General features: G+C 37.7%; 1 protein-coding gene across 1 annotated transcript; it reads left to right on the forward strand.

The window, feature by feature from the left end:
- Positions 1-5539: 5539 nt before the first annotated feature.
- On the forward strand, positions 5540-10949 carry LOC114652645 (paired mesoderm homeobox protein 2B). The gene is made up of 3 exons (XM_028802997.2): positions 5540-6260; positions 7061-7248; positions 9540-10949. The coding sequence occupies exons 1-3, from the start codon at positions 6020-6022 to the stop codon at positions 9966-9968; spliced, it is 858 nt and encodes a 285-aa protein (XP_028658830.1). The 5' UTR covers positions 5540-6019; the 3' UTR covers positions 9969-10949.
- The last annotated feature ends 231 nt before the right edge of the window (positions 10950-11180 follow it).

Raw genomic sequence — 11180 nt, forward strand, 5'->3', positions numbered from 1 at the left:
TTCGCGATTACTGGCGAGAGATTTAATGATCGCATATTTTGATCTTATTTCATTCCGGTCGATGGCAATTTTTTTCTGTTAATGTCGTCTTAGAGCTTAAAGTAATTTAGTAATTGATTCTAAGCACGGCATCTCGCCAATGGTAGCCTTGCAGCTGATGGTAATATGTTTGCTAATTTTATCCATCAGAATGAGATTATTATGCTAATACTTCCCATTCCTTGTCTCCTGGTCACTTGGGATAGTGTGTTGTAAGGCGTAGGATTTAAAAGAAACCTTTGCATGGGATGTTTAGAGGTTTATATATTAAAAAAAAAAATACATCAAGCATACCCTTACAGGAGTGAAAGTGGAATCAATACAGGACTCCTGGAATGTACATAGCCATCGTGTGAAGAGTACTGCATGCACACTTAAATGTATTAATGTGGAAGAAGACGATATACACGAACCTTCGTTTTTTAATACTAATTTAATATCTATCTTTGGTGCCAACAGTTGCTTGAATCTAATCATTATTCTAGGTAATGTAATTGTGTAATACTGTACGATGGTTTATATGTGTGTGTGTTTGTGTGTGTGTGTGTATGTATGATAAAAATCATAAAAAACACCTTTGCATCAATATTTTAATAAAACAGCTATTTTTTGCTATTCCTAGACTGCAAATAACAATAATTCTTTACATTTATATAGCGCTTTTCTCACTACTCAAAGCGATCTCCACACTGGGAGGACCCGGGAAGCGAACCCGCAAATGTAATTGATAGTGAGCTGCGTTCATTTGTATACCATCAAGAAATATTAAATTATATTCCATACATTTAAAATTAAAAAACACACATTTAAATGTAATACTGCAAACGTATAGCCATAAATTCGCTGCTATAACCTTTAAAGGGACATAAATACCTACATGACAAAGCTGTGTTTTCATTGAGAGCTAACCTATTTTTATACTGCGAAAGTAACTCTACACCGCCAACGCTTCACAACTCGATATTAAACGCCAAAAATTTGGGGGTTTGCTCTAAGCTTGCTAAAGAAATAAAAGACGACAATCGATCCGATTGCTGTCCACCATCAGAACCATCAGCATAACACAATAAAATATCCACGCGAATGTCAGATTTCTAAACAGAGAACACGGTCACCCTTACAAATCTCTAAAGCGCAGTTTATAGTTTACTAGTCCCTTTCTTCTTTTTCTTTGGAAGATGAAGCAAAGTGGGAACACGGGCCCACCTAATTCAATTTCCATTCCTTTTTTGTCGTGTGCAGATGTCACTTTACATCTGTGCGTCTGCTCAAACGCTCCGATTTCTTAAAAAACCGAGCAGATGTCAGAGCAGTAAGACGCAAGAAATACGACGGAAAGCTTAAATATTGTTCTGCGTGAATTCGCTCAACCTACGCGTTAAGAAACGGGGGTCTCGATCGAAAAACCAAAGCGAGACTCAACAAAATCTGAAAAGCTCGATGTAAGGAGCAGCTCCGCTTTATCTGCGTTACTGACTGATCAAGCAAACTAGTTGACGTCAATACAGTCTGGTAATGGGGATCGACTTAAAGTTTCCTTACATGGCCGAGGAGGAAAAAATAGTAATGTGCTGGTTTGGGAACTTTTACTTGCATTGATATAAAAATACCAGCTTAGATAAATCCAGGTCAATCTGACATGACATTCAGTTACATTACAGCGTCGTTAGAGGTTTAGTTAGTTGCTTTTCCATTGAATGCTTTAGTCGGAATAATAATAATATTTCCACTGCCTCCCCGCAGCAGTCTGAAGCGGAACCCAAAGATTCATAATAATAACGTCTGCAATCTTTCGCGCCTCATCATCAATTAAACGTAAATAGAGCAATCAAAAATGAATCCTAGCATCAATTCTCACTGGTGTTTAATACTTTATTTATATCCCCCTGGTACTTTTTAGATTTTTTTTTATTACTGTTATTATTAGTACGTGTACCGTTTTGCCCCGGGATAAACTCAATGAAAGTAAGACGTTATGTGAAGTCTGACAGGGCGTGCGTTTTCACATGTCCACAAAGCCATTTTGTTTTTACGTTTGTTTTCTTGTCAACCCCTGTTCCTCCCTTTTTCACTCCGACAAGCCACCTCGCAAAGGCCGCAAAGAAAAGAGAGTCCCTTGAAAAAGCTTTAAAACGTCCTGTACCATTGTCTCCTTGTAACACCCTTACAGATTTAGGGACTCGTGAATCCTGTTTGTCACTTGATTTATGCGGAATGAGGAGCCCGCGCCGATTGTTATGTACATCTTTTTGAAGTCCTATAAATGCTATTTACTGACAAGAGACAAAACACACACACACAAATACTTCTGTTTTCCGCTTTACATTTATGGTGTCAAGAAAGCAACTTCAAAATTTTCGGCTGTTTTATTCTGTAATTAACGGTAAGAAGAAATGGCATACTTCAAATTTAATGAAAGGGAATTTCCTAAGCAAAAAAAAAAGTTCAATGAAGTTATTATTCATAATGAACATATGAATGTATAAATTAGAACATTTAAGCGCCATCTGTAAATGAATCGTGGCTTTTCTTTCTAGTTCGCCATCATGCTCGGCGACACCAGTTCATTAAGTGAAAACAAAAAGGTGCGAAGTAGAAAAGAGAAGCCGTGACAGGCCGCTGGATTCGGACTTTGTACAACGCACAAAGGACCTGTTTCAGAGGCACAAAAAAAGGATGCGACGGACTATAATTGTATTTGCCTCAGTAGAAAATCAGAAGGGGTTTCTCTGCTCTTGGGCTTTATTAGATTATTTCTTAGAGATGGTTTCTTTTCTTTTTTTTCCCCCCTCGGAGACGCGTGGAAGAAGGCTGGTGAAGCAGTTGGTCTATAGTTTCAATAATTAAATTAACCATTTGGTACAACTTTTCGCCAAGGCTCGCGTGTAGAAAGCAAAACATTACCATGTGGGGGGGTGGGGGTGGTGGTGGTTGGGGTGGGGGGAGCTGTCAGGAAAGAATAAACTTTCTGTCATGCAAGCTTTTAGGTGGGGTGGAGGCGACACAAAAATCCTGCTTTACAAAAGAGGAAATGAAGTCTGCCCCATTTGTTATACAGAAGCCATACATTTAAATTAAGTTTCTTCTATCATCTCTTTTCAAAGGTTTTAAGTGAAACAAAAGCATTGGGGTTTAAGACAATCGGCTGTTTTTTTCCCCTCGCTTTTTTGTTGTACAGAGCGATGATACTTATAACATCATTTTAAAACGGTATAAAACGCAATAATAATAATAAAAAAATATTTGCTTGGAACTTTGCTTTTTATCTGTCAAAGCCGCGCGTTCCTAAAAAAAAAATAACATTTTTCCATATTCAAAGGAGCAACCGCAAAAATCATAAAAGGAGGCCTAGTATTTGAACAAGTTCCTCCAAAATATAATAAATGAAAAGAGAACTTGGAAGCATTCAGGGAATTTCTTTAGAAACAAGATAGATACATTTTTCATTTTAAACAGAAATCCATTATTTATTTCAAACGTGAATGCCTGCCTTTCTAACTAAAGCTTGTTATTCATATTCACTAAGAACAGAGATAAATACGTAATGTATAATAACCCTTGGATTCACATCTGTCTTTGCGGCTTTATACGTTCTCAGATCCGCAAACAGATGTTTTTGCGGTCTTTTTTTCGTGCGGCTGGTGACCGGGAGACAAGAAGTCGTGTAGGTTGGACTACTCGTTGTTCAATGTCACACGCCGCACATCTTTTACTATGAAACAAAAGAGTGTCATAAATTACAAACTCGATCTTCTTCCAGCGTTATTATATCACACAAGTGTTAAATCAGTTTGTCTATCGGCAAGTATAAAAATTAAAAATGTCAGTGCAATATCGCTAAGTAACACTTACTTTAATTTAACCGGGATATAGCCTCATCCGTTTTATTGAAGGTAAAGCCCGCATGCATCTCTGAGACAAATTGGCTTTTAGAGAAGTCAAAAAAAAAGACCCTGGCATAAGCGCGTGAAGCATAATTCGTGATGTATTTCATTAAGAGTCCATTGATAGCCACCGCAACATTAACAAAGATCGCAGTGTTTCCGTAACAGCATTAACTACTTAACTTGGCAAATATCGCAGGCCTAACTGCCCTGATGATGACTTTACGAGTTTGTTACTTTAATTACCGACTTGTTACCGAGCACATAAAAGGAATAATGAATGCAATAAAACTAATTACCTACGCATTTAAATCATATAAAATATCCTCTATTTGTTTATGGAACAAGCGTTATGCAAATGGGCTTTAATCTTTCAATCGAATGGAAACATCCTAAAGGAATGTTTGCTTATTGAGATCATTTTCTTAGAAGTGCGGGCTAACTCGCACAACACTTGCTTTATCTGCGCATTTCGCTTACAATATATTGTTTGACGCCATCACCAACTATACTCGTTATTTTTTTTATTTGAAACGAGTATCAAACAATTACCCGTTTCATGCTGCACTAACGTCTAGGTTGGGCCGTTATTTTATACACATATATAAATAGTTTACTGCTATAATTAAAGCTGGTTTATTAATAATAAAACGTTCTACTGTACTACAATAAATGCTATTATCCTACGTGAACTGGGAATTATATTAATATTGTTAACGAACGTACCGCTAAAATCAATAACGCAATCCTCAACTTTACACTGCTTGTATTCTGCAATAAAACTGTTACTAATTATTCGTTTCCTGTCAACAATGCTGTATTTCGCTGATATTTTGTATGTTTTTTTTTTTTTTTTTTTTACAACAACCAATTCCAATGTTGTCAGCTTTGTCAATCTTTTTTTTAACACATTCATCTTATTTATACTTATTTTTTATAATCCGTCTATGGCAGAATATCACAAATTATAGCACTTCGATTACTGATGGTAACAATAATAAAATAGTATTTTGACATCTTATTATTAAGAGTAAAATATACATAATAACGTAAGAGCTATTTTATATAAGTGTAATAGAATTTCAAATACAATGGCACGTTCCATGTACAAGACACAAAAATAGATAAATAAGATATAAAAAATCGTAAAGTTCTTTTTAAAATAATAATAATAATAATAATAATAATAATAATAATAATGTATCCATTCATCCATCTATTTTCGTACCCGAATAATCTCATGGCTAATTATATTCTTAACAATATCAATAACACTTTCATTGTTTCCTCATTGCATTAAGAAATACATTTACACACAAGTTTGGGCGGTATTTCAATTGCCCTCTCCCCATGAATCTATTCTTTGTCCAGGTGCACCTAAAAGCCAGCAACTTGCTTCCACCAGCCTAAAAAATGCGCAGTACCCGAGTCTTTGCAAGATCCACTGCTTTAAAACATTTCATGCACTTTAGGGGGTAGGTTTTTTTTGGTTTAATTGAGCGTGCAACACTCTTAAAAAAATAGTCTTCACCAACACAAAACGTGGGGGAAAATACTATCTAAATTTGTGCCCAAGGTATATGATCAGTTAAAAGGCTTAAAAGCTTGGGGAAAATTGGATCAGGGAGAATCGTCACCCAACTTTCATTATTTCCAACCGATTTGATTGAATTAAAGGGCAGGGAGATGGTTAGAAGGGAGGATGGAGGGAGCTCGGTGCGTAATGGTGTGGTATTAAATTCTAATTAGAGATGCAGGAATCAATGATAGGGAGGTTGGACAGCTCAGTCCCCCAGTGCCAGCCCAATAGACTGATGAGTTATTGTCATGTAAAAAGCGCTAGCAATAAGACCAACCGCTTTGCTATTGTCCAAGTGGAAAGAGCCAAGTTTATTATGAGGACTATATGCTCTAGAGACCTCAGGCAAGGCAGCTCATAGGAGGCTTTTTCATAAAACAAGGCTGAGCTCGTATAAAGGAGGCCAGTTTTGAAGCAGGCGTTGAGCAGTGCACATCATCCCACCATCTAGGCATCTCCAACCAGCCATCTACTTACGTATTTTTTCCATTTTGGTAAGCCATTCCGAGCCTTTTCAATGTATAAAATGGAGTATTCTTACCTCAATTCCTCTGCCTACGAGTCATGTATGGCCGGGATGGACACCTCAAGTTTGGCTTCGGCATATGCCGATTTCAGTTCGTGCAGCCAAGCCAGCGGGTTTCAGTATAATCCTATAAGGACCACATTCGGGGCCACATCAGGATGCCCATCCCTGACTCCTGGATCATGTAGCCTGGGAACGCTAAGAGATCACCAGAGCAGCCCCTACGCAGCAGGTAAGTGTCTTCTCCAAACTAACCACGCTTCTCTTGTATATAGGAAGCCTTGATTACATTTGAAAATGGAAATGTGTTTAGTATTTACCAAACGAAATTTGCTTACACAAATGAAAGAATTTATCACGTTAGAAGCGATTGCAGGCAAGGGGTAATTCAGTTACAGGGTTACACTATCCTAGTCACACCCGAACCGCCAACAAAATTATCTTAAGCTGCCAAAATGATAGGCATAATTTATTTACTTTGTGATGAGACGTAAAGCTTAGAAAATAATTAAATAACGAAAGACTTGTGCTCATTATTGGCACTATCTCCGACTTTCAACAATAAAGACTGCTACGGATATCAATTTAACAACACTTTTGCAAACTTTTCTAGTACATAATTCACATGCTTTTGTTCCTTTTATAAAACATATATCTAGGAAGTTTACAGATTCTGCAGCACATTATTGTATACCAACAATTTATACAAGTCACATTAAGTTCATTATATTTAAAAGTTGTATTTTGTCCGGGTGATTTTTAAACAGTTTTTTTTTTTTCTTGTTATTGCTTTTAACAGTTTTATAGCATCTCTAAAGAATACAACTTTTAATAGATGCACTAATTATTTCTTTACAGTTGCTTATTTGTTGAACTTTCGGAGTTTTACTCTCCTTCTTCTGGAAACGGAATTGTTTTTCAGATTTGTATTACCAAGGAGTACGTTGACAGATTAATGTTTTCAAAATTGTTGTCGCTGTCTACTTTTCAAGTGAAATTACAAGTAACATCCTGCACTGAACTTTCTTTCAGTACCCTACAAGCTTTTCACCGATCACGGCGGCTTAAATGAAAAGAGGAAACAGAGGCGCATCAGGACCACCTTCACAAGCGCACAGCTTAAGGAGCTCGAGAGAGTATTTGCTGAAACGCACTACCCCGATATCTACACGCGAGAGGAGCTGGCGTTGAAAATTGACCTCACCGAAGCCCGAGTCCAGGTATTGAGTCTTTCAAAAATATTTTATTGTGTAACTGATTGGGGCGATAGATAGATAGATAGATAGATAGATAGATAGATAGATAGATAGATAGATAGATAGATAGATAGATAGATAGATAGATAGATAGATAGATACTACAAATAACATATCGGTAATAGAAGAGGTAGCCTACTGGGAAATAAAGTCTATTTTCTGAAACTTTCAGAATATTATTTTGGCTTGTAAATCTTCAGAAAAAAATGTTTTCCGCATCGCCTGCCCCTTCTTTTCATTTTTATTTTTTTTGCGGATGCCATTGGAATGCACTGTGTTCATAATGCGGACCCACGCATTCCTCCTTATTTTCATTTGACAGCTGCAGCAGTGGAATGCCTGTTCTACACTACATTATCTTTTCTAAAAAAAAAATACATCTGCAGTTGGAGATTCAGGAAACACAAGATTTAATATTATACATATGCAATTGGCACTCGTGCATGTATATGTACACATAGTTAAATCCGGGTCACTGCTGAGTGGAGATCAGTCTATATATAAATAACCATGCACACGACAGATACACGTTTTCAGAATATCTTGTTTTTTAAACGATTAGATATGCTATGTATTCTCACGAATACTTAAATATTTAAAAACTTTCTTCAGTTAATATGCACAGATAACTAAACTGATTTACTAAATTGTTACTTGACAATGTTCAAGAAGCGAACGGTAAAATGAACCCTGCACGAATACCGTCTTAATGGAGTAACAGTCTGACTTTAGCAAACGTCAAGTGTAGTGCGCATCATTCACATCAAGCTTGACTTCAGAGATCCAGCAGTGGACTATGGAAGCACAACGACAGTTTGAAGTTGAGAGCCATATGTCACACATCTACAGGATATAGATTTACCTCTAGGTTGTGATAAAAGACACATAAGAGCTGTCGGTACTGTAAAGGTGAAGTGAAAAACATTTTATTGAGGTATATGGAACGACAACATACTGTAAAGGACGGTAGAGTATCATAACAAAATCAAGCATTCTGTGATCAAAAATATTCTGATCTCTAAAAAATAAGGACATTGTTTTACTGTAAGTTAAACCCTCTGGTTTAGATCCTCTGGTATGGCTTAAGGGTTATTGAAAACATCATAACAAATCTGACATCCAGGTGTTGTTTAGGCCTATAATCTTTTGCCCTGGGAATGCATGACAACCGTCATTATATTTTCATCATCATTATTTGAATGTAATTATTAAGCCAAAAAAGCAAGCTGCATTTCTGTCACTACCGTTGCTTATTGCTATCCCATGATATAAATTATTATAGTATGAGCTATTTATTTGTGAGTTTTTTTTTTTTACATTGAATTTACAGCTGTATTTCTTTGTCTTTACCCATCACATTGTTTTACATTTGAAGTCTTCAATAAATGTTCTCTTGAAATCTATTGCATAGAATGAATACTTTACATTTTTGAGTTATTAAAACCATTACTGCAGTTATCAATTGTTGCTACCCAGTAGGCTAATGTATACTACTCTGATATGGTTATTATTCATGGTGCACACTTCACTAAACAAAATCATTGCACACTATGAAGAAATAGCTTGTACTGTACATCATTCAGTCCTGTATAGCACAGCTATGCTGATTTATGGCCACTGTTTCACTACTCTTTCTCATATCAAGCCCCAACATTGTTTAATTCTAGTGTCATATGCATTTTATCACCTGCTGACAGGTATTGATTTTCACCTGTACTGATATGTTTTGTTATTTTATATTCTACACTTTACTGTAATCACATCCAAGGGTGTCACTGTGGCAATGGTAGTTATATTACTATGCTTTCTTCTTGTTGCTTGGCTGCCACTGATTGTAAGGACAAGCCTTTCTGTGTTGACCTTTACTTCCATCCTTTCTCCATTCTACCAGTACTTACTGTCAAAAAGGCAATGAGTACAACCTGCTGCAGCCAGGACTTGCTGTGCTGGAACCAATAGTGACTCACACCACTGACACGTAGCTGAGTAATCAGTATTGCAACTGAATCCATTAGATTGTTACTGCAGATATAATATTGATTGTTGCAATGTGCAGGTATTGATTGTCTTCTGCTGTAGCTACCCAGTGCCAGAGTTAGGGCTACGTTCGGATTGATCACCTATATAGGCCTTAGTGTCCACCGCCCCCCCACCCTTAGACTGAGGTGATGGTATTGTTTCCAAAGCTGGACTCTGGTGCTGATGCAAGTTGCTTTTGGCAATGCCTAAAATTGCGCTTCTTATTTTCTGTTAAGGTTTGGTTCCAGAATCGCCGAGCAAAGTTTCGTAAACAGGAAAGAGCAGCGGCAGCGGCGGCGGCAGCGGCCAAAAACGGCTCGTCGGGGAAGAAATCTGACTCCCGGGACGACGAAAGCAAAGATTCCAAAGCAACTGATCCAGACAGCACAGGGGGGCCTGGTCCCAACCCCAACCCGACCCCGATTTGCGGAGGACCCAGCCCCACTGGAGGACAGGGTAACCCCGGGCCCAACGGAGGAGTGGAACAGGTGAAATCGGCGGCCGCTGGACTTAGTTCTGGAGCGACGGGACAGGGCTGGGCTGCAGCGCCGGGCACAATCACATCTATCCCAGACTCTTTAGGAGGCCCTTTCGCCAGCGTGCTGTCCTCTCTCCAAAGACCAAACGGAACCAAAGCTACGTTAGTTAAAAGCAGCATGTTCTGAACTCTGCCACGCACTGTGACTCTTTCTTATTCAAACCCTACCTGTCAAGTGGACTCTTACGTGAGGCAGACGCGAAGCGCCGTCGCGGGAGTAGGAAGAGGCGGCGATTGCTTTTAAATAAGCGGGCGGCAACTGCGGACTCATTAGACGCACAGCACAGTCCCTGCTTTTCTGATTTACTAATGCGAATTTTGGGGAGGCAACCAAATACGCGTGCCCCAGTTTCCACGTGTAAATTGGTTTGCAGAAGAAAATCCCGCCGAGGTTCTGCGACTTCGATTTCCTGTAGTGGTTCACATAGGTAAAACACCGCAACACTGATGCTTTGTTTAGGGTTAAAAGTGCGCCGCCGTGAAAAGGTGCGGCGAAGCATTTCAATGGAACACTGACATTCTGACTGTCACTGGAAAAGAGAACAAATCAAAATAATTTGAGTTCTTTTGTTATTTAATGTACTTCTCTTTTTAAGATTCGTATTATTTTCTTTAAGATGGGTCTTTTCCAATTTTAGTTGCTTTTGTTTGGTTACTTTTCCCAGAGGCACAAAAGACGTTCGCCACTGTTGACAGGAATACTTTAATCTTTTTTGTGTGTCTTTCTACAGCTGTGTTCTGTGACTCAATGGTATAGTGTTAATATAAGTATAAATTGTCTATAGTTGATTCTAGATAACGTTTACCCTTGTTGTCTATAAGTGTCTTGATGAAGTTTCAAGAGATCATCACGGGTTCAGTTATTTTTTTTTTGTGTTCAAATATACCAAGCTGAAATAACGGTATTTATTTTATTATGATTTGCATGTCGTCACATTTTCTTTGTACGACTGAAATTTCTTGTGAGCATAATTTGCTTAAGTCAAGTTCAGGAGTTCAAATTATTTATATGTAGGTATAATGAATGCTTATATTTAAGAGGGAAATATTTCTACATGTGCATATAGTTTTCCAAAAGTGTACCATTAACTTGGTTGTTGATAATAAAAGGCTAAGCAAAGTTAACTGTTTGTTGTAATTTCTCCTTCATTGTCTTACAAAGGAACTCTGCCTCTAATCATTCTAATGTGGCCATAGTATATTTTGCCACGGGTTAAAACACAACACCCATCGTCTTTGGCATCATTTACAAGCATGCTGAATTAAACATGGTCGTTAGCTTATTTTATTCTACCCAACTTAGTACTTAAGTAACTCTTTTGAAATTAGGTCGACCTAA

This window comes from Erpetoichthys calabaricus, chromosome 5 (assembly GCF_900747795.2).
Source record: "Erpetoichthys calabaricus chromosome 5, fErpCal1.3, whole genome shotgun sequence".
In the NCBI taxonomy this organism is placed as follows: Eukaryota; Metazoa; Chordata; class Cladistia; order Polypteriformes; family Polypteridae; genus Erpetoichthys; species Erpetoichthys calabaricus.